The 21,797-nt window shown below is 43.5% G+C and overlaps 5 protein-coding genes across 9 annotated transcripts; 3 read left to right on the top strand and 2 right to left on the bottom strand.

Annotated features, from left to right (window-relative positions):
- Positions 1 to 148: 148 nt before the first annotated feature.
- On the top strand, positions 149 to 3,934 carry LOC137574757 (uncharacterized). Its single transcript, XM_068287167.1, has 6 exons — positions 149 to 482; positions 574 to 762; positions 835 to 1,173; positions 1,235 to 1,580; positions 1,799 to 2,753; positions 2,826 to 3,934. Exons 2-6 carry the CDS (start codon positions 578 to 580, stop codon positions 3,626 to 3,628), a joined length of 2,628 nt encoding a protein of 875 aa, XP_068143268.1. The 5' UTR covers positions 149 to 482; positions 574 to 577; the 3' UTR covers positions 3,629 to 3,934.
- LOC137574754 (serine/arginine repetitive matrix protein 2) lies at positions 3,883 to 9,730 on the top strand. The gene is made up of 3 exons (XM_068287162.1): positions 3,883 to 4,010; positions 4,076 to 9,334; positions 9,403 to 9,730. The coding sequence occupies exons 1-3, from the start codon at positions 3,974 to 3,976 to the stop codon at positions 9,597 to 9,599; spliced, it is 5,493 nt and encodes a 1,830-aa protein (XP_068143263.1). The 5' UTR covers positions 3,883 to 3,973; the 3' UTR covers positions 9,600 to 9,730.
- Positions 9,657 to 18,037, bottom strand: Cep135 (Centrosomal protein 135kDa). 4 transcript variants are annotated; one of them, XM_068287163.1, is made up of 12 exons: positions 17,767 to 18,037; positions 17,555 to 17,681; positions 17,341 to 17,493; positions 15,880 to 17,290; positions 15,598 to 15,808; positions 15,411 to 15,526; positions 11,272 to 11,397; positions 10,940 to 11,093; positions 10,745 to 10,869; positions 10,412 to 10,679; positions 10,027 to 10,212; positions 9,657 to 9,957 (listed from the first exon to the last, which is right to left on the bottom strand). In XM_068287163.1, exons 1-12 carry the CDS (start codon positions 17,938 to 17,940, stop codon positions 9,796 to 9,798), a joined length of 3,213 nt encoding a protein of 1,070 aa, XP_068143264.1. In that variant the 5' UTR covers positions 17,941 to 18,037; the 3' UTR covers positions 9,657 to 9,795. The 4 variants fall into 4 exon arrangements, with proteins under 4 accessions (XP_068143264.1, XP_068143265.1, XP_068143266.1 ...); XM_068287164.1 differs by having other exon boundaries at positions 15,880 to 17,287; XM_068287165.1 differs by having other exon boundaries at positions 10,745 to 10,851; positions 17,767 to 18,036.
- Positions 9,732 to 15,352, top strand: LOC137574758 (uncharacterized). 2 transcript variants are annotated; one of them, XM_068287168.1, is made up of 4 exons: positions 9,732 to 12,406; positions 13,395 to 13,828; positions 13,889 to 14,226; positions 14,283 to 15,352. In XM_068287168.1, the coding sequence occupies exons 2-4, from the start codon at positions 13,398 to 13,400 to the stop codon at positions 15,083 to 15,085; spliced, it is 1,572 nt and encodes a 523-aa protein (XP_068143269.1). In that variant the 5' UTR covers positions 9,732 to 12,406; positions 13,395 to 13,397; the 3' UTR covers positions 15,086 to 15,352. The 2 variants fall into 2 exon arrangements, with proteins under 2 accessions (XP_068143269.1, XP_068143271.1); XM_068287170.1 differs by having other exon boundaries at positions 9,732 to 13,828; positions 14,283 to 15,006; positions 15,275 to 15,344.
- Positions 18,038 to 18,674: 637 nt separating the features above from the next.
- On the bottom strand, positions 18,675 to 21,111 carry LOC137574544 (uncharacterized). Its single transcript, XM_068286898.1, is given in 4 exon segments — positions 18,675 to 19,171; positions 19,173 to 19,299; positions 19,366 to 19,737; positions 19,813 to 21,111. Coding segments are annotated over 4 exon segments (2,094 nt in total). The 5' UTR covers positions 20,958 to 21,111; the 3' UTR covers positions 18,675 to 18,721.
- Between the last annotated feature and the right edge of the window lie 686 nt (positions 21,112 to 21,797).

Below are 21,797 nucleotides of genomic sequence, written 5' to 3'. Positions count from 1 at the left end.
AAATTTGAGCTTTCCAACACTGAAATCGCTTACACGTTGAGATAACAAATGCCTTAAAACGGACACATTTATAAATTGTAATGACGAATTTAATAAATTATCACTTAGGTTTCTTCTGTGTTGGCGCGCCATTAAAAGCGTATAAGCAGTTTCTTCGACGCCGTTAAAATACATTTAGTTAGTGATTTTTATAATGAAAGTGCATCCTTTGTATTATGATTTGGATCCCGATCAACCACATTGCAAACAGGCTGACGCATAAACCTTAACGCGCTTTTCTCTTGCTCTTACACAAAAAAAAAAATGAAAATATAAGAAAAAAAATCGGATTTCGTAGTGTATAAACAATTTCTATATTGCAATCTAGAAGAAGGGAAAGGAAAAAACAAATAAAATAATATGTTTCGAACGCAAACAAATGTGTTGCGCATTAGTGTTGGGACTAGCTAAATTTAAAGCCTAAAATAGGAGAAGAAATCCAAGTAAGTAGTCCGTTATGTCGCAGTGAAAGTCCCGTATTATTATTATTGTTAGACGTGTGTGCATTACCTTTCACTGTCTTCTTCTCTCCAGAATAATGATCTCTGAATGTGACACCGATACGGCCAGCATGGTGGCCCAAGTGGACGATGACTCTGAACTTGAATCCGAATTTGTGGAATTAAATGAGAAACTGCGAAGGATCACTTTCGATGTGATAGCATCACTGAACGATGATGGCTTCCAGGAGCGTATGCGACGATTGCTAATGCAATATGAGCAGTAAGTACACACGCAAATATATGTACATGTGTATATCAAGCAATGTCTTTGCCAATGTCTTATCTTCTGCAGATCCGTTCGCATCTCATTTGAGATTTCCAAGCAATGCCCGCAGAGAAGCCGCAAGCTGGCCAGAATGTTAAGCGGACAGACTGAGATTATACACTCAATTAGTCGGTGCATGCATCAGGATCGAATCTATTGCCATCGTATGTCCAATATTGTGGCCTACTATATATCCAGTGAACTGTGTGCCGCCCAATCACAAGTAGAGCGTGAGGAATCGATTATAGATCGCATAAATCTCGCATTGAAATCATATGTGCCTAAGAGCAAGGAGCATCTGTTAAGGACTTTTGTGGCCATTCCCTCGCTTTTCAATCGGGTTAAAATAATGACAACATTATACAGGTATAGTAGACAAAAGATTTGGCAAGAGTTTACACACTTAAACGGTTTTCTCTCTTTTTAGCCATCTATTTCCCCAATGGACCAGACCACTGGCCACCAACTCTAATGTGATTATTCAAGCGGAACTGCCAGATAAGCTTTATATTGAATATATTGTCATATTCTACTATTGGCAATGTCTAGAGCGTAACGAAGGCAAACGTGAGGAGATTATGGACTTTGCTGAGAAATTTATGCGGCCAGCAAAAACATTGATTCTAAATTCAATGTATGCCAAATATTTGCCCCGGTACACAGAGAGAAGGACGGCTACTCGATGTATATTAATGTATTTGAGGAAGATTACCTGCACCCATTTGCATATGGCCAGCAAGAGGGACAATCGCATGCAGCAGGACAATGAAGTGGTTAGTAAGAGATTTTAACTTTATGCAGTTGATTTATTAAAAACACTATATACCATGATGTCTTAGTAAAAGGTCTGATTGGGCGCATTTAAGACGCAGTTAGTCGCCTCTTTAGTGCCTGGATATGACTACAAAAATTAAACTGAGTTGCCCAAAATGAATGAGAATTTTGCTGTCCTCCTTGATACCGCTTTATTAACGACTTGATTCTTTTGCAGATTCTCTGTTCGGACGATGAGGATGATAGTCTAGTGCCATACTTCAACTCAACGGCACAAAGTGCCACCGTAACTCCGCCCGCATTTTTACAACAGATCATTCAGAAATGTCGTCAAATGGAACCCTGCAAGCGAGCCACTCTTCTGTTCAAGGGTATTGATAGCTCTATGGAAATTGTAGATATTTCGGATTCCGACGATGATGATGTGGAAATGTTTGAGGTGGATTTCAATGTCCCTACCCATGTGGATGCTGCGACTGGAACAGGAGGAGGAGTAGGAGGAACAGCTGTCACATCAATAGAGGATGACTATGTGCCTATTACTCGTATCTACCCCAGCAATTTGCGTACATATCAACGGGCCACTAGCGGAGCACCGCCTGCGGTTCCAGCGTCTTCGCCATCTCCTGCCACACACTATACACTGCCCCGCATAGTTAATATATATAGTTGTCGAGAAGATAGTCTGCATATGGTAACAACAACGACCAACTCCACAACAGCTCCACTTGTTCCCCATCTCATAGATCAAAGTGTACAAACGGTTGTGGAAGAGGACGAGGAGGAGCCTCTGCAAGAGCCGGCAGAGGAGGAAGGAGAAATGCTGCAGACTGAAATGGATTTAGAACCCAATGACATATCCACTTCTATAATCTATACGGATAATTCTGCGCCAACCACACCAACAACCACGCAGCAGCAGCAACACCTACTCTATGCGACCCAAACGCCATTGTCTTCGAGCACTCCAAGCAGTAGCATTAGAAGCGGTAGGAATGGTTCATCTAGTCACAAACAGGTCACATTTAGTACTCAACATACGGAAGCCATAATTACCAATAATAATAATAATCACTCATTCATCCTCACCTCAAAGAAAAAGAAGCCTGCAATCAAAAAATACTCTTCTCCTGCCTCATCGACCGAACGTCTGAAATGGCAAGCATGTAAAGGTAATAAACATTCTTCTTACTTTGGTGAAGGGAATATACTAATATCGTCGTTGCTATACCCTATCTATATAGATCACTTGTTGGCTGGTGACCGAATGTTTGCCAAAGTTTTACCTACTCCACCCGCCTCTATACATAGTTCAGTTGCCAGTCCGCATTTTCAACGCAGTCGTAGATCCACCGATACAATTAGTTCCATTGACGATGACAAATTGGAAGCCACCGTGCGGTCATATTCATTCAAACGTCGTGAGTTCTCTAAAGTGGGCAAGGAGGATGTGCGCTTCTATAATGAATTACTTAGCCGGCAACGGCAGGAGATGCGACAACGTCGCGAGGATAATGGTCAAAATCGCTATAATCGCTATTTGAGACTCGAGGCCATACAGAAAGCGAAGCATTATCGAGCTCAAATTAAACAAAGACTCCACGAAATCAAGCAATTGGAGCAATATGTGGAAGTCATTAGGAATTACAATGAAAGGGAATGCGTTCGACCTGTGTGTGTAAGACTGAAACGATGTAAACTGAAGAAGACAACGAAGACGACTCCACTGCCAATGTCAGAGTGTGTTACAATGATGGCTAATAATATCGAGCAACTAATGGACGACTGCCAGCAACAGCAACAGGAGCAGCAAGATCAGCAGCATCAGCTACCTGTGCGCTTGGAACATCCCGAGCAGCTGCAAAAAATAAATGCCTATCAGAGGCGACGACTGAAAACGACTTCCGGATTCGAGTTTGCCGACAATTATGTTAAAACGAAATTGGATTTAAGGAAGCGTTGCAAATCAATCTGTGCAATAAGTATGCCCACAAGGCAACAGCCAAAGAGACGATGCAAAAGTTTTTGCCTACTAGGTACCTATTGATGATCTGGGCTGGGTTTTTAACCTGAATCTATGGTCCAGTGAGTGTTTCACATCACATCCGCAAAAGGGTTGGTTACCACCCTTTTCCCCCATATTGTGTTTTGGCTGTGCTGTTTGCCATTTTCAATCAATTCACCGCCAATCCCCGCCACCTGGAAAGATGCATCAAAGTAATCATCAGTTTTTGAGAAATGCCTGCGATTTTAGAATCTCTGAAATTTACTTTAAAAACAAATATTGAGATTTCTACGTACACACATATATTATGTACATATATATGTATTCACATATAATTCTTGTTATGAATTTCTTCATTTTGTTTTTTTGATCTTTTATTACGTATCTATGGATAAGCATAACAGATATATGACCAAGGATGCTGGTAGGCCAATTAGAAAACTTTCTTTGTGTGCGATCTATTCTCCCTCTCTCCCTCTTACATGTTAGGTCGCAGTATTGTGTTGGAGCGGCAGGAGCGCATCTCAATAGAAGGTAACAGTCACATGTTGATCAAGAACACGCAAACCCAAGTGCGAGAACTTTATCGCCGCGATAACCGTGATTCAGGACATTCACTTGAACCCAAGAAGTCATCGTCTCTAAGTGATACCAGAATAATGGCGACACGCGTTCAAGTAGATTCATTAAATAAGCAAATTGAGAATGAAATTGGTCGATTGAAATACTTTCGTGATTATTTCCTCCGTCCGGAGGAAGCAAAAGCCGCTGCCGCTGCCGCCGGCGGCCCCAACACCACTATCGCGTCCTTCCAGCAGCAGAGGCAACAGATTAATCAAACTCGCAGGCAAAATTTAAACGTCACACTCAATAATAATAATAATACGACCATCGATGAAGCCCAGATCCAGGATACAAATTTGACATTGTCGTTGAAAAGTCCTGGCGCAACGCCACGACCAGAGGTAACATCGAGACCACGTTTCCGTACATTGGGTGTGAAGCGGTTGTCGAAGCAGGAAAAAGAAATGATGGACAACATGGAAACAACGGATGCGGAGGTTGATTCAGATGAAGTCAGTCGGGAGCGGATTAGTGGTGGCTGCACCTTTGATCACTGTTCGGTCTATCAACATGATTATGCTCAATCAGGGATAAGTCCACATCTAGTGCTTCCTGTTTCTTCACCTTTAACTTCACCTTCACATTATCACGGGACAAATAGATGCTGCTGTTGCGTGTGCCAGCAGGGAGTGACAGCAGGCAGCAGTTCTCCCGTATCGTTTCAATATTCCACGCGTGGATCGCCCTATCCGCACCAATCGTCACTGGTACCAGCATCTGCACCAGTAGCAGCTCCTCAGCATTATCCGAATGTCCAACCCTATTGTATGTATTCATCACCTCATCCGAATTATTCGAGGCGGGTAACTGATTTGAATACCGAAGACTTCTGTCGGCATTGGTGTAGAAATATTCTAGACTCAAGATCAGAATCCCATGATAGAAGTTCCAGGACTACCACAACCAGGGGCTCGACCAGGGCCACAACTCCACGATCGCGCAGTGTCAGTAGAAGTCCTCACACAGGAAAATTCGACTATCACCTAAAAAACAAATTGAAAGAGGCTGGCGTTAGTGATTCCTCCTCTCTGGTTCACTATAAAGTACAAGATTATGAGAAGATAACCAAGGTAACCCTACGCAAACAGTCACCAGCGGTGCATCATAGAATGACCAAAAGATCTGACAATGAGCAGATGCTTATTAAAGACTATGTGCCAGCAAAGACACATGCGGATGGTAAGGATCCGGCAACCAATAAGAGTAAATCCGGCACGTACAATAAATACTTGAACGTGTACGAGAAAGACCACCATAGATCGTTGGAAAGTAGTTCACCGCTAGATAGTCCTAATGTTGAGTCGACTCCTACATATACGAAAATTCAAGAAAGGAGTCCCACGCCCACAATTCGTACATATGGCCCAACCAAAGGTCAGCCCCCAACACAATCTAAAGAAAGTAGATCTAGTCGAGACTCGTCGAATTCCTCGAAGCTGCCACTAAGTACAAGAAGACCAGCTTACCAGTCACATCAAAGTGGCTACAAAGGTCCTGCGAAAATGGATGATACAACTTTAGACTCTGCCCAACGGACCAAGAATGTTTCACCTTCTATTCCCAGTGCCCCAAAACAGGAGTATCGACAATCGATTGATAAAACTTCTAAAGTTCAATCAGAATCGGAGTCTACCCAACGAACCAAAGGGATTCCCTCTCCTTATGCCCCAAAACAGGAACATCGACAATCAATTGATAAAACTTCTAAAGTTCAATCAGAATCGGAATCTACCCAACGAGCTAAGAGGCTTCCATCCCCTACAGGAAGACAGGAGTATCGACAATCAATTGATAAAACTTCCAGACTTCAATCAGAATCGGACTCTGCCCAACGAACTAAGAGGCTTCCAACCCCTACAGGAAGACAGGAGTATCGACAATCAATTGATAAAACTTCTAAAGTTCAATCAGAATCGGAATCTACCCAACGGACTAAGAGGCTTCCATCCCCTACAGGAAGACAGGAGTATCGACAATCGATTGATAAAACTTCTAAAGTTCAATCAGAATCGGAATCTGCCCAACGAACTAAGAGGCTTCCATCCCCTACAGGAAGACAGGAGTATCGACAATCGATTGATAAAACTTCTAAAGTTCAATCAGAATCGGAGTCTACCCAACGGACTAAGAGGCTTCCATCTCCTACAGGAAGACAGGAGTATCGACAATCGATTGATAAAACTTCTAAAGTTCAATCAGAATCAGAGTCTACCCAACGGACTAAGAGGCCTCCATCTCCTACAGGAAGACAGGAGTATCGACAATCGATTGATAAAACTTCTAAAGTTCAATCAGAATCGGAATCTGCCCAACGAACTAAGAGGCTTCCATCCCCTACAGGAAGACAGGAGTATCGACAATCGATTGATAAAACTTCTAAAGTTCAATCAGAATCGGAGTCTACCCAACGAACCAAAGGGATTCCCTCTCCTTCTGCGCCAAAACAGAAATATCGACAATCAATTGATAAAACTTATAATGCTCATTCGGAATCAGACTCTTCCCAAAGAATTAAACGGGTTCCATCTCCTACTCCTAGTGCCGCACATCAGGAATATCGATCATCAATTGATAAGGTTCATGGCCTTAATCCACAGGATTTGGCAGGTCAAAGATCAAGAAACGAAGTGGTGCCAAAAGAACATCCTTCAGATCAACGGCTTCAAGACGATCAAAATAATGGAAAAAAGGAGAAAGATACCATGGAACCAAAGACAAAAACAGATCAGAAAGAAATACGATCGCTGGATAAGGAAATGGAGGAATCAACAAAATTGATCGAGAATCAGCCAAATGCAGCTTCCACATCTGCTGGCTATAAATCTCGCATAAAAGAAACTTCGCCTAATGCATTAATTGATCAACACGACAATCAGCCTAGTCAAAGGTCAAGAGACAATACATCCAATGAGTCAATGAGGAAAGGGACATCTCCTTCCCGACCAGATTATTCTCAGAACAAACGGGATTCCTATGATAATAGTCGTGAAATGCAGCCGCCAGTTTTCGAACGTTCTCGAGATAAGGACTCTGATTCGGGCTTTGGGCGATTTTCCGATTCTGGAAATCAACCGCAAACGAACTACAATCGCCAGCCGACGGCGCAAATCAAGACCGATCCTAGCGATGGACGTTGGGGCATTGATGGAGGACACCGTCTTTCGCTCGCATCAAAGCAGATTAGTGGGATACCCCAAAAAAGAATGAATTTGGCGGAGGGAGAAGTTGCGAGTACCACATCGATATGCCGTACCTGGTCCCAACGTAAGGTATCTATTAAAAGTCCTGAACAAGAGGGTGGCCCCTACCTGAGAAGGGAAACTCAGCGATACAACAAGGAGTGCGTCCGTTATATAACAACGGACATTGGTCCAGATGCGAAGATATCACAAGCTAGTATCAAAAGTCGTGAATTCTCCTTCTCAACACAAGGAACACAGACATTGAATAAAAAACCATCAATGTCGGATTTAGATTCACCTTATGCTCATCAGGATGGTCGCCTGTCCGGAACAATAACACCAACAATCCCGAAAAAGCTAGAAGAGAGACTCACACAAACCGAAATTCTCAGTCTTGAAGAGAGGCCCACTCAGACGGAATTGCCGGAGGCCAACAGAGAGGAGAGACGTACACAAACAGAACCAAATGAAAGACACGAAAGGCTTACACAGACCGATCTACTGACAAGGGACAGACACGAGAGACTTACTCAAACGGAGCTACAGGAAATCCCACAGAATGAGGCAAAAGATCAGACAACTAAAGGTCACTTGAAAGAGGTTTCCTCTTCCCCTAAGAATGTTTCGGGCGATAAGTTTGGTTATTCTGGTAGTACACCGCAAAAGCGAAATCTACAATCATCTGCATCTCCTCGTCAAAGTAAACAAATCGAAGAGGCACAAATCTATCAACCACCCAGAGCCCAGCAGACAAAGGATTCAAACGCTTCAAATCGACAACAGGCTAAGCCAGAGCAATCTCCTCTGCAGAGTCCACAACGAAGAGCGTCAATTTCCTACTATAATAAGAATGGACCAGCATCATCGACCAAGGGACAAAAGCCACTGCCCACTGCATCTACCCAAAACCAGCACCCATCTTTCAGAAATTCGTCACAATATGGAGAAGAACGAGCTGGCTACTCCCAGGCGGACTATCAAGCAAAGTCGAGGCACTTGGCAAATCATGGTGTGCATCAAGTGCCCACCCAGCATGATCTGACCAGTAAACAACCAAGAGCAGTAACTCAATCACAACTGGAAAGAAGTCGTAATGGTTTCGGTGCATATATTGCAGATCCTAAAGAAATCATATGCCAACAGTATGATGAAGATTTACAAAGTGGTGAAATTACATATAAACAGGCAGTTCCAGGGTCCAACAGATATCCCAATGATCAAAATTCTTCGAATCGAAGTAGATGCGATCAATTAAACTACGCCCGTCAGTCTAGGGAATCACCAGCCAATCCAATGCAAAGATCTAAGCCGCAATCGTATGTCAACTCGTATGAATGGTGCGGCGGGGCAACCTATGAGAAGCACGCGAATACCGAACGATGCACCACCTTCAGTCGCAGTGCTATGCAACGCTCAATCGATAGTAACGAGGGCATTCTCCCATCGGAGACAGGCGAGCCATGTTATAGCTACATTGATGATGATGATAACTACAATGAACGACAGCAAATGGGTCCCACATCTCAAGCGCCTTCGTCATCGTGTTACCAACAGCAGCCCCAGCAGGCATATAATCCACAGGAGGAGGATATATATTCGCAATATCACAAGCCTAATTCTGATCAGGATAACGTTATACCCATGCCCATTTCAGCATATACACGGCACAGTAGACATCATCAACATCAGGATGTGGCTGATCTGAGACGAGCCCAAGGAATGCCAAGGGATTCTTGTTTAAATACCAACAAATGTGTCGCCGATAAACGTTCACGGACTGTTAAGTTTAACGATCAAAATGACCAGATTTGCCCCGTAGAGAGACAGCGCAGCTCAATAGATTGGGAGAAAGCATATCAAAGTGGTTTACTCTTGGATAAAATGCATGTGGCCCAGTTAAATGAACCACCGGCTGACGATGAAGACGTCAGTGAAACGTGCCGTGAGTTAGCCAAACATTTTTATTATTTATCAGTCCCAAAAACAGGTCATACGCCCCTTGTTTCATAGGCTCAAGCAGCTCAAACAATACAGATGTCACTTGCGTCGATTCCACTTGCGAGGATGAATATGTCACATGTGATGAGGAACTGTCCGATGATTTTTTAAAAAATTTACCACCCTTTCAAGGCTGTCCCTGTATGCTACAGACCTATATTAATTTGGCTTCAATTCGCTCGGATAACACTTGTTTTACAACCCATTAGACGCTCTCACTATACTTCTCTCTAACTTTCGCTAAAAAATTAAAATTGTACGCGCTGTTTTTAAGATTTGATCAGGATTTGTGTATAACTAGATAAATACATACAATAAATTTGAGATAAACATGTAAAAATGTAGCACAAAAAAAGTGAAACACACAGAAAGAACAGAGATTGAAAAAAAAAACATAAGACAAAATTACAACGTTTTCGATGGCATTCTAGGACTTATTTCCCTTGTACGTGCTTGACGAAAACGATCTTCAGTTAAATTTTGACGCAACTCCCGGGCTTGCTCCTCATACTGATTGGCCAAAAGTTCCTGCTGACTGCAACGTGCCCGCTCCACCTGAAGTTCTTTCTGCAAATGTAGAAAACAAGAAATAAGGAAAATTGAAAAGAAGTTATACGATTTATGGCCTACGCCTACCAGTGTCGTTTGATGCAGTTGCCGAAGACGCTCCATTTCATTCTTTGCCTTCACTTCGGCATCTTCCTGACGTTGCTGATCATTGCGCAGACGTTCCATCATTTCATCCGTCGTCTCAGTGGTAACCTGATTAACCGCAGCACTCTGCTGGAGTTCCCAACGGAGTTTATCGCATTCCTTTGTCAGCTGTGAATTGGTTTTCGTTTGCAACACTTTTACTACTTACAAGTATGTTTAGAAAGGAAACTTTTGTTTTTTTTTTCTTTCGTTAGTTAGTTAGTTAGACTACACAAGAGATCTAAGTTAATTTACACTTTCACAGCAGCTACTACATACGTAGGAGAGACTAACAGGCTGACAACTACGAGGAGCTTTTGAAGCTCACCTTTTTGCGTATTTCTTGGACATCATTTAATTCGGCATTAAGTTTCGCCTTCTCCACATCCAGTTTATCACATAGTTCTTTGCGAGCATCAAGATCAACTTTTTGTATTCTTAAATCATCGTGGGCGTTCTCCAATTCTTGCTCCAAACGACGTACCGTTGCTCGAGCAGCTGTCAATTTGACTTCCGCCTCTTCCCGTGCACACTGGCAGCAATGTAGCTTATCGTTGAGAGTCCGGACTTCGCATTCCAGTTCACAGATTTGTTGTCTTTCGAAAAAGATAAATGCAATTCATCAAATTATGCAAGCTGTCAGATTGATATGTTAACTTACCTAAATTCGGTTGCTTCGAATTCAAGATTTTGCTTACTGCCCGCAAGGGCTACCTGAACGTGTGAGAGACTCTTATAATGGTCCAAGAGATCCTCACGTTCCTTATCCTTTAAGAGAGAGTACACCTAGATTCGAGGTTGTTCGGAATACGCATGCACTTAATGGCTAAACTATTGACTAAATGTCTAGGCTTACCTTTTGCATAAGTATTTCTTCGGCCTTCTTCACTTCCTGCACATATTTGCGTAGCTGTTCTTTCATATAGGCCACCTGATCATCCGAATCCTTGAGTTTTTGAATTAACTTCTTAACCTCCACCTGAGCATCGCTTAATTTGTCCGACAGACGACTGAAGATCGTGATGATGATGATGAACAAAAGTTAATGGAAATTAAAATACTAAAAGTAACGATCAGAGAGCAGGCAACTTATGCAAGCGCGGAAGTAGTTCTATGACCACCAACCAACATATGTCTTAATGTCTTTTTTTTTGTTTCTGTTTCTCTGTTTCGTTGTTGTTTTCTTACCCATTCTCTGCGATGGCTTCATCACGGCTCGTTTTGATTGCCATCAATTGTTGACGCAGGGTTTTGCTTTCGGTGCAAGTCTCATTCAATTCTGAATCACGTTGACGACTTCGGGTGGTCACTTTGCTGGATGGATGAAAGAGAAAATCCAAAAAGGAAATGAAACTTCAAACAAGAACCAGCTACCTATGTATCTCTGTTTGTCCTCTTTCTCACTCTCTCTCTCTCTCTCTCTCTGGTATGACCAGAAGAATTACGCATGGCAGGCACGTCTTAGATTTGCTGCTGCTGCTGGCAAGCTCAAGAACGAATAGCCGTCGCCTCTCATAACAAAAGCCAACTCAAAGTCGTCAGTTTGTTTGTTGTCAGTCATTAAGGCTAAACAAAGTTCAAATACCCCCTCTCATACACGGACACCTCGCAGAACTTTAAAGGCTAAAGTCAAACGGAATGACTGACATTTGGTTGCCCGTTTTTGATGGTTAACACATTTACCAGACCCAAAAACCTTGGCGATCGTTGACTTGGGAACACACTATACATAAACGAACTTCAGCTCTTTGATTTCAATAATAAATTCCATAATTTCCTAAAACTAAAGTTGAAAACTGATTTAACTGTTCAACTAAGCCATCTTAATCTACTGCTTAATCATAGTCTTCAAAAAATTTAAGTATTATTTCTGGCAAAGAATTGACTTTGTATTTTTTAAGGGTATCAAAGCAAACTTCATGGCACACAAAAAAGAAAAAAAACTCACAGCTAGCAGCAGCACCAACACACGAAGAGCATGTCTGGGGCTAAGAGCGCGAGTCCAAGCCCGGTTTAGTTTGGCCATTGGGCTCAGATGTCTGTTACCTGTCTAAGCGAACGGTCGGCCGCTCGATCGGTTTCTCGATACCGCCGCCGCCTCCGATCTATCCCCTGCCGCACAGCCACAGCCACAGGCACACATAAACACACACAGAGATAGAGAAGAATTGCGGGCGGACTTGAAAATCAAAACAAATCACAATCAAATATCCAAGAGACGCGTGTGATTTTATAGTGATTCGCGCAATTCGTATTAATTTGGGGAAATAACCAAACCAAGCGAATAATAAAGAGGCAAGAGGAGAGAGATAACTGCAAAAAGGTGCGCTTACCACAAAGGTGGGAAATAAGTGTTCTTACTTTTGTGCCAGAGATCAAGCTAGGAGAATAAAAGTAAAACTAACAACTAAAAAAGAAGATGGAGATGAAAGATGAAGTTGGGAGCAGAAGAAGGAAAGGAAAACCAGTCTGTTGGTTACGACAAAAAGAAACAAAAAAGACTGAAGACCACGCAACTTTTGTATGTGGTTTGCAGGGAGGGAGGCAGGTTGAAGGGGAGCTAGGCTAATGCATTATTTATAGACCCAGTCCCAGCAGTCCCAGTTTTAGGCCAGGCCTACCGCAACAAAGTGTCGGAAAAACTGGGGAACTAGTGCAAGTTTTTCCAACAGCTAACCGCGCTTGGTTGCGCGGCCGGTCGGCTGGGGTCTGTTGCTCTTACAGGTTTCGTCACTTCTTACATAAAGTCAAGCCATTGAGTTCGATTATGCAGCCGCCAGTCAGTCAGTCAGTCAGCCAGTTAGCCAGTCAGTTAGTTCAGCAGCCACAGAAGATTTCTGGTGGTGGTCAATGCGCTTAAAGAAGTCAAGATAAATGGGTATTTGGGTCATGGTTAACAGCGCACGAATCGTTTACTGGTTTTTGGGGTTTTGTTTTTTAGTCGCCAAAATGAGAAAAGTAAGAAAACAAAAACAAAAACAATCGAAAAACCAAAAATCCGAAACACTAACAGGTTGGCTAATTTAAATTGGACCCGCCACCGCAGCCGCAGCCGCTTTAAGCGCTAGCCAAGGGCTATATCATAAATATATATAAATATCATCTCGCACAATAGAAAAATCATCAATCATTCAAAATAATGAGACGACAGCGGGCAGAGAGACCTCCCCTGGAGGGCGAAATGATAGTGAAAGCCAAGCAAGCAATGCACACAATTGCTTTGCCATTTTCATTTTCATCGTTATCATCTCATCATAGTCGTCGTCGTTGTGGTCTTTTGTTGTCCATTTTCATTTACATTCCATTTCCAGGCAATGCGAATGAGGCGACGGAAGTTGCTTATCTGTTGGGCGGCCCTGCAGGCGGGCTCTGCGATTTTGACCTGCCTGTTGTTGTTACTGCTGCCCAGCCGGAATGAGGTCTCGGCGGGCATTGTGCCGCCACCATGGAGTGATCCCGCCAAAAATCCATGTGCCAGCATGGCTGGCGGTTGGCAGTTGTTGTATTGGGCACCCTTAAAGAAGTGTTTCAAGATCTTTACATTGGGCTATCCGTGTCCGAATACCATGGAACTGAGTCCCACACCGGTGAGTGCGAAACGCAAAGATGTTCCAGCTGCCGAATGCAGATGTCCACCAGGAAGCGCCTTGAGCGCCCTAACAGACAATGTGTGCCATCAGCTTTATCAGCGCGGGCCATGCGAAATGAAGGAGTACTTTAAGCCACTGCCGGATCAGGACAAAAGGTAGTACAAGCATCACGAAAAATCGAAATGAAATAGGAATCTAATCGACTATGAATCCAGATCCGGTAATCGTTGGGGCTCCTGCACAGCAACCCTGCACTGTGACGAGGGCATGTTATATTGGCCCAGGGACAACAAGTGCTATGCCCAGTATAGCAAGGGTCCTTGCAATCGGGGTAAACTGTTAACCCTAAATGCGGATGGATTGGCCGAATGTCGCTGCGAGAATTCCGGTGAATTGGCCACTTATTACTATCCAGCGGAGGACTCTTGCTATGAGCATTATACCAAAGGACCTTGCTCGACGCCGGGTCACATTTTTCTGCCTGGCGGCCGCTGTGACTGTCAGCGCCACTTGCCGCATTACTATGCATCTCAACAGATGTGCTTTGAGCTGGGTAGGAATAGAATGCACCATTAATTGAGCCTGTACCAAAAGCTGTTTCTCTTTTAGACACGCCCGGGCCCTGTCCACCTGGCCACATCTTTCGCATACCCGACGAGTCGGTCCAGGAGACGGCTGCAACCACACTGCAACTACTGCCCAGGGCCAAGTGTGTGTGCAAGGAGGGCTATGTCCCTTGGACAGACGGCATCTGCTATCGGCTCTATACACGCGGCCCTTGTTCAGCCAATGAATTCCTGGTCAATGGCACATCATGTGTACAAAATTCCTGTGGGAAGAACCGCTTATACTTCCCAGCGGAGGACTCATGTTATAGGATTGGCTCCCAAGGGCCGTGTTCGCTGCATCAGGTGGTGATCTTTGATTTCACAGCCCGACCATCGTTGGACGGCATATCCTACAATGGCATGTGTGGCTGTTCGGGCGTCCTAACCAATCTCGACCAGCAATGCTCTTCAAGTGGGCACGGCGGCGGTCAGGACCTGAACATATGCGAATCGACACCGGGAATGGTTGACATAAACGGCCAGTGCTATAAGCTATACACACGCGGACCATGCGGTGCTGGCCAATGGTTGGAGCCACTTAAGTCTCAGGGGAAATACAAAAACGATGGTACCTCAACGATTCTGGCCTATGCCACCAAAGCCAAATGCGTTTGCCGACCAGGATATACGCCTACCAATAGCAACGAGTCATCGGATACCACCAGCACAACCAACGGCAACAGGCACAGCAGCAATTGCAGTGCACCAAGCGTCAGTTTGGCGAGGTATTTAACTATCGAGCGACACAACTCGAAATTCCTCAATGAATTAAATTTTAGTCCCCTAATACCGCTGAACGGGTGAATATTTTACTATCCTGTATCTCCTCCTCGCATGAGCCTAAACCAACCAACCAACCAACTATTATTATTTCTTCTGTTCTATATCCAAAGCATGCTTCCACCTACTACATCTCTCTACTGTGTGTCTGTGTGTGTGCGTTCGTGTGTGTGTGTGTGTACTATAAATAATTGTTTTGTTCTCTGTTTTTAGGTGGTTTTTAGAAATATTTGGTTAACTTGGATTGAAAGAGATCAATTGTGCCATGAATGTATTACATCAATAAAAAAAAAAAAATCAAAAGAAATGTAAATCTAGGATAAACAAATAATGAAAATTATGTACTTACAGAAGTTTCTCCTCCAGCTCTTGCAGTTTCTTCTCCAGAGTTAGCTTCTTATCCCTGCAATCCTTGAGGTCATATTCTAGTTTGTAGGATCGCTCGGTTTTGGCATCCAATTGGATCTACACAGAGAGAAACGCAAAGTAGAGATAAAGATCTCAGAAAACTTTGATGAAAGGACATTTATATCTACCAGAAGCGTATCCTTCTCGTGCTCCAGTGAGATGAACGTCTTACGCAATGCTCCCAGTTCGCTACGCAATTGGGTCAATTCATTTAGATTCGTTTCTCGACTTGAGTCCAGGGAACTGGCCCGCACATCTGCCGTTTGTCGCTGACGTTCGGCTATAATTAATTTGCTGTGGTAATCAGCTATGAGACGTTCATTTTGCTCGTTTATCAAACTATAAATGAAGATGACAACTTCAGTTAATAAGTGTGGACAGGAGAGAGGGATTCCGTTTGGACGACTCACCTGATTTGGGCGTTTTCAGTTTTTGCTTGCTGCAATTCATTTTGCAAGGATACCACACGTTGCTTTAATTCGGCAATGTCCTCTCTAAGAAGAACTATATTGGTTTCCGTTGGCACACGGGCTGAATTCAAATCCCGATTATCCCTTTCCAGGCGGCGCAAACGATCCTGCAGCTCTTCATTGCGCTGGCGCAAGGATTGCAATTCCTCGGCATGCAGTTGGACCGAACACAATTGCTTCTCCCTTAATGTGTCCCGTTCGCAGCGCACACGCTCCAACTCCGAGCGGACACAATCACGTTCGCGTTCTATTCTTCCAATGGTGGCCTGGACGCAATCACTGCGACTGCTATTGCCATTCGACGAGCTACGCCCAGTCAGTGATTGTGTCGCAATCGGTGGAATTGTCTCATATTGCTGACTCTTTTGTGGGGAAATTTGTAGCTTGCCTGAAAAGATTTCGGCACGCAATGCTTTAAGTTCCTCATCCTTCGACTTGATTTGTGCATGCAAAAAGGCCAATTCCGTATCCGAACCAGACTTGCTCATCAGGCGAAGATATTCCTTCTGGAAGAAATCTCGTTCGGACTTGAGCCGAATTTTCTCCTCATCAATGTTAAGTATAACATGTTGATTCTGATCGCGGAGTTCCTTTTGCAGGGCTGTTATCTTGGCATGCATTTTATGGAGTTTCTTCTTCTGCTTGTCATTCAGGGCGTCCAGTTCCTCTTCACGGCGCGTGAGGAGATTGAACCGTTCATTTAGATTGCGTTTATCATTCTGAAGAGTAGCACCGCCCGCAAGTCGCTCTCCCGATGCAGATTGTTTCAATTCTAATTGCAATTGCCTTAGCTGCAATTCTTTAGCTTCTATTTCTGAATTGGCTTGACGCTCTACTTGTAGGGCAGTTTCTTTTAGCTCCTCCATTTGTTTTTGCAGTCGTAGCTTCTCCTCCTCTGTACTTACGGCCCGTTTCATGGCATCATGCATTTTGTCACGACATTCCTGGACCTGTATCATTAATTCAGTCTTTTCTCTTTGCAATAGATCAATATCTTGGGACAGTGCTCCCACATCCTTGTAGCAGCAATCTTTGGCCAAAGCAGCGGGAGGACGTCCGCCAGAGAGCATATCATTCAGTCGACGTATTTCTCGATTTCTTGATTCCACCTTCCGCTTATAGAACTCCAACTGTTCGCCAGCTGCTGTTAGATCGTTTTGAAGCTTATCAATCTCTTCTTGTCCGCTTGTCTGGGTCACAGTGATCCCGCCATCCTTGCTGGTGGTTGTAGTCTTTTGAAAGATGCCAGCATTGCATTTAGTGCACTTTAGGCTTTCCCTAGGCGTCGATCCCAGAACAGTGGGCAAAACGTTGCCAGAGCGCACAGTGCTGATGAAGGGTTTCTTGCCTGCTGAAATACATATGAATATGGGCGATGGATTATAAAGACCTTTAACTGACCTTGGCGTGGGGCTGGTCCTTGGTTTCGCTTAACACCAACCGATGTAACCATCTGCTTAGACAACATCGCATCCAATTGATTCTGCATTTCCACATTGTGGCACTGTAAGTGCTCCCTATCCGTCTGTAGGTTTCTAATTCGTCGTTCGGCCTCTAAAGGAGTAAATAAGTGTTAAATATCATCAACGGATTCACTTTTTTTAATGGCGCATACCACATATTCGCAGTTCGTAATCCTCTCGCTCCTTTATGAACTGCAAGTGAAGTTGATTGCATTCTGCTAGCAATCGTGAGTTGTCGCATTTGTAGGGTTCAATGCCCAGCTCCCAACAGGTCTTCTCCTAAGGACATAAACCCAAACACAAAAAGTCGCTTAGCAACCACTTTGACCTGATTCAGCAGCATAGAACACAACAAAATCCTTACCTCAAGGAGACTGGCAACTTGCTTTTTTGTATCCCTTAGGCATTCTGTGGTCTTAATTAAATCTCCAAATATAGCTTGAACCAAAGGAATTGCTAGAACAGGTAACGTCTGGTTAAATCCCATAACATCCAGTTTGGCCCGCAATTCTTTGAAATCTCCATCGTTAATGTTCATTGTCGAGTCTTAAAAACTAATTATTTTCAAAAAAATCTGCCCTGAAGTTCCCGCTTGTGCCGAGTGGTAGTGATGGCAACAACAACAACGATATTTTGTTATCGATATATTTATGGTGTTAGCATTTCAAAGAATCGATTTTTAGCTTACCACTATTTAGTACAAGAAATTACTGGGACCTGGAGACAAGCTTAATTTGAAAAATTCTAAAAAAAAAAAAACATATTTTCCATCATGTAATTGTGTGTAAAAGTGTTGCTTACCATTTTAAACTACGCTAAATGGTGGTTTCAGATGAAAATTGGCAGCTTGAAAAAAATTTGTTAAACGCGCGCAGATTGCGGGAATAAATCACCGAAAATTATTTTCCCGCCAATATTGCTTTAGGACGAAAAAACTGTTTTCTCAGCTAGCTGAGATCTCCTGGACTTGTCGATGGATGGAAGTTAGCAATCTGGTAAAAGGACGTCACAATATGCCTTGAAATTGGCGCGTTATTAAAAAGTAAGTTATCACAATTTCTATTTTTCTGTTAATATATTTTTTTTAGAATAATCTTAACCGCCTGCTGTGTACATATTTTTGTTCGCCTGATATTTGATTTTTGCTCCTGTTACCGATTTCGTCAAAAAAGTACATCACCCCAAATGTATGTAACATGGACATAATTCTTCAATGCAAATTAAAAGATCGCATTCCAATCAGAAAAGTAAGACAGTGTAAAAATGTGTAAATTGGGTTACTTAAACTTTAATTTAGAATTCAACTTGTTGGTAAGCAGTTATTGGATGAAAGTTGGCCCCAAAGTCGCATTAGCTTGTCGAGAGCCCAGAGGTCTTTTGCTCCTACTATTGTCTTTATCTTTGTCCATATCGTCCTTATCCCTGTCATTTTTCTTGTCATAGCTATCGGCATTTTCCTTATCGTCTTTTTTCTTGTCCTTCTCGTCCGGACTGGTATCTTTTTTTTGAGGCTCCTCCTTAGCCGATTCCTCCGTTACCAAGGATTCGCTAGAGTCGGTGAACTCGGTTTGGGCATTGAAGTCTTTTCTCTCGCCGCCAGGTTGATATTCATTTGGATTCACCGATTTGGGCTGATCGTCACGTGGTGATGGATAATTCTGGATTAATTCGGCAGCTAGCTCCCTAGCCAGAGGTTCTGTTGCCGCTGCCAGGCAACGACGCGACATAATATCCAATTCTCCGCCATTGGGGTCGATGACAGTGCCCCCCAGCTTCAGTTACCAGAAGAATGCCAGCGACCATGTCCCAGATGTGCAAGCCAAAATAGTAGAAACCATCGGCGACCCCGGAAGCAATCATGGCCAGGCCCATTGCCGACGACCCAATCGAACGCATGCTATCAAAGATTGACATAAATCCTAAGAATGCAGAGGGAGATGGATAGGGGTGTTTGTAAACTTACGCATGGGTCTTCTTCAGCAGCTTCCTGGCGTTGTCCATTACAACCCCATTTCGGGTATCGTTCATGCCCGAGGAGTATTCCTGCAATATCATGGCATGCTCCAATTTCATCTGCCCGCTGGTCACAATCGGATCGCCATTCAGATGGGCCCCCATCCCACGACGGGCACTGTAACAGTCCTTCATCGGTGGATTATACACAATGCCAAATTCAGTCTCCTTGTCAACCACAAAAGCCACCGAAATGCAATAGTAAGGAAAATGATGAACAAAATTCATTGTGCCATCGATGGGATCAATTATCCAGGTTGGGGCATTTGTCAACTCGACTTGGCCTGTTTCCGTTTGCGACACTGCCTCCTCGCAAATGAATCTAGACACAAGAGCACGACAAACTCTTAGCCAAGCGCTTGGCCAATACCACCAAAGTGTATGGAGTTCAACTTACTTGTGATCCGGATATCGCTTCATTATCGCCGCCATTATCATATTCTCCACAACATTGTCGGTGTGCGTAAGCAAATCGTGCTCGTGCTGCTTGATGGTGTATTCCAATCTCTGTTTATTTGCCTCCAGAGTTAGGGCACCAGCTTGCTTTACCGTCCGGATGGCCAGTTCGAAGCAATCATCCAAATCGAGGTGCATGGTCTGAGTGGTTTGCATTTCCGTGCGCGGGGTATCCCGCAAATCGCTGCCATCGGTCTCCAGATCGGAATAGAGCACACCCGTGGTGTCGGGTGCTGTGTTCGTTGTCTTACAGGCAAAATCCTTGGACGGATCGAATGTGACATCGGTGTTTATGAGTTTACTACAACAACTCTCGGGTGGATTTTCGATCGGTTTCGTTTGGTCATTTTCGACTGGTCGGTCAATAGGAGTGGAACTGGCGACAGCTGGCGGCGTTTCCCCTCGAGGTGGTGTGTACATTGTTGGCGGTGGCATGGGCACATCCTGCGGTCGGGCTGATGGCGGGGGCCCACCTTCATGCGCGCCGAAAGAGGTTGGTCTAGGTGAAGTCGGGCGTGGTGTAGCAGTAGTTGAATTAGTCGGCGGGGAGCCACGTTGCACGTTTCCATACAAGGCATGTGTCGAGGTCGGTCTCGAGGTTGCCGCCAAAGTGGGCGGCGTATGTGGTACAGATGGTGGTGCAGGTGTTCGGTGGATTGCCATTTCACTGTTCCCTTTGGATTTTAGTTGATTATGCCGTATTCCCTCCACCCGCGGATCCTGCTGATTGGCCTTATGGTCCTCTAAACCATAATTAATAGCTGCATTTGCCGGCAATTGATCATCCGCTGTTGCTTTCGCATCTCTCTGTGATGGTATGGTCACTGGCTGCTTTTTTGCATCCGAGGATCGCCTCGAACCTTGTGACGCTCGACGCTCTGCCTGATTCTGCTCGGACAGCCTCAGGGCATTAACTCGCGGATCTTGAGCATTGGCCATGCGACCCTCCAGTCCATAGTCAGTGGCTGCATTTGAGAGGTCCCTGATAGTAATAGACTCTTCTGTCTGGTTGGGTTCTGGACGCGTTTTCTTTGCCTTATCCGCCTTATCCTTGTCGCTATCATCGCTCTTCCTGTTTTCCGCCATTATGAAGCCCTCCTACTACCAATAACTGCCACCAGTAACAATGTCAAACAATGAAAAAAAGGTGAAAACAACAAATTTTGCCTGTTCAGAGCTAGTAAACTAGCTACACCCAAATGTCATCCTCCCCATCCCCCTAGCTCGGTGGCTAACGATAACAAATGCCAGGCCTATGCGATATATCTGTAATCCATTTTTGTCGGGGGGTGGCAAAGTTACCTATTAATTTGCCAGAGGTTAGCAAAAACAAAAATCAACAAATCAACTTGCAAAAAAGGAAGACAAAAAAAGCAACCCATGGAAACAATAAACTTTATTTTTCATACACACACATATCTCGATAAATATATATGTATATAGATATATATATATATAGAATTTCATTTAACCATTTTCCAAACTCTGTAAAACTAACAACTTTCTCTTTATACATTCACCATGTCCCCCAAAAAACACGACGTCCGAGATTTTGAAATCAAATTATGATATCGCATATCAAATTATTTGAAACATTTTTATGGATATCATATAATTGAAATCAAGAATCCTTCACTCTGTCACTGGGCCATCGAGACCTGATATTTTCTTTTCACATATGTATATATATATATAGAGGATCATATATATATATATATAACAAGTATAATACGAGCTCTAACAATAATTAAATATTGTATATATACTATATAGGTAGATATACATGCAGGATATACATATGTACCTAGCAGGATCTAGCAAAATCAAACATTAAGCTATAAATTTTCATCTTAGGCAAACTTACAACTTAATGATAAATTCTGCATACACTAAGTTTTCTCTATATAGTTTTTGTTTATCTGTTTT

This window comes from Drosophila tropicalis, unplaced genomic scaffold (assembly GCF_018151085.1).
Source record: "Drosophila tropicalis isolate 14030-0801.00 unplaced genomic scaffold, ASM1815108v1 contig_463, whole genome shotgun sequence".
NCBI classification, from domain to species: Eukaryota; Metazoa; Arthropoda; class Insecta; order Diptera; family Drosophilidae; genus Drosophila; species Drosophila tropicalis.
The sequence above is the reverse complement of the archived record's forward strand: the minus strand, read 5'-3'. Positions and strand labels throughout refer to the sequence as shown.

What these genes read in the sequence shown, in the direction of transcription:
- LOC137574757 (XM_068287167.1), top strand. Translation starts at nt 578, where the DNA reads ATGATCTCTGAATGTGACACCGATACGGCCAGCATGGTGGCCCAAGTG. An exon ending in TGCAGCAGGACAATGAAGTG is followed by an intron (nt 1,581 to 1,798) that starts GTTAGTAAGAGA and finishes ATTCTTTTGCAG; the next exon opens with ATTCTCTGTTCGGACGATGA. An exon ending in GAAATGGCAAGCATGTAAAG is followed by an intron (nt 2,754 to 2,825) that starts GTAATAAACATT and finishes CTATCTATATAG; the next exon opens with ATCACTTGTTGGCTGGTGAC.
- LOC137574754 (XM_068287162.1), top strand. Translation starts at nt 3,974, where the DNA reads ATGGATAAGCATAACAGATATATGACCAAGGATGCTG. An exon ending in ATATATGACCAAGGATGCTG is followed by an intron (nt 4,011 to 4,075) that starts GTAGGCCAATTA and finishes CTTACATGTTAG; the next exon opens with GTCGCAGTATTGTGTTGGAG. An exon ending in AGACGTCAGTGAAACGTGCC is followed by an intron (nt 9,335 to 9,402) that starts GTGAGTTAGCCA and finishes CTTGTTTCATAG; the next exon opens with GCTCAAGCAGCTCAAACAAT.
- LOC137574758 (XM_068287168.1), top strand. Translation starts at nt 13,398, where the DNA reads ATGCGAATGAGGCGACGGAAGTTGCTTATCTGTTGGGCGGCCCTGCAG. An exon ending in CTGCCGGATCAGGACAAAAG is followed by an intron (nt 13,829 to 13,888) that starts GTAGTACAAGCA and finishes CTATGAATCCAG; the next exon opens with ATCCGGTAATCGTTGGGGCT. An exon ending in ACAGATGTGCTTTGAGCTGG is followed by an intron (nt 14,227 to 14,282) that starts GTAGGAATAGAA and finishes TTTCTCTTTTAG; the next exon opens with ACACGCCCGGGCCCTGTCCA.
- Cep135 (XM_068287163.1), bottom strand. Translation starts at nt 17,940, where the DNA reads ATGAACATTAACGATGGAGATTTCAAAGAATTGCGGGCCAAACTGGAT. An exon ending in TTACGAACTGCGAATATGTG is followed by an intron (nt 17,494 to 17,554) that starts GTATGCGCCATT and finishes TTACTCCTTTAG; the next exon opens with AGGCCGAACGACGAATTAGA. An exon ending in AGGACCAGCCCCACGCCAAG is followed by an intron (nt 17,291 to 17,340) that starts GTCAGTTAAAGG and finishes TATGTATTTCAG; the next exon opens with CAGGCAAGAAACCCTTCATC.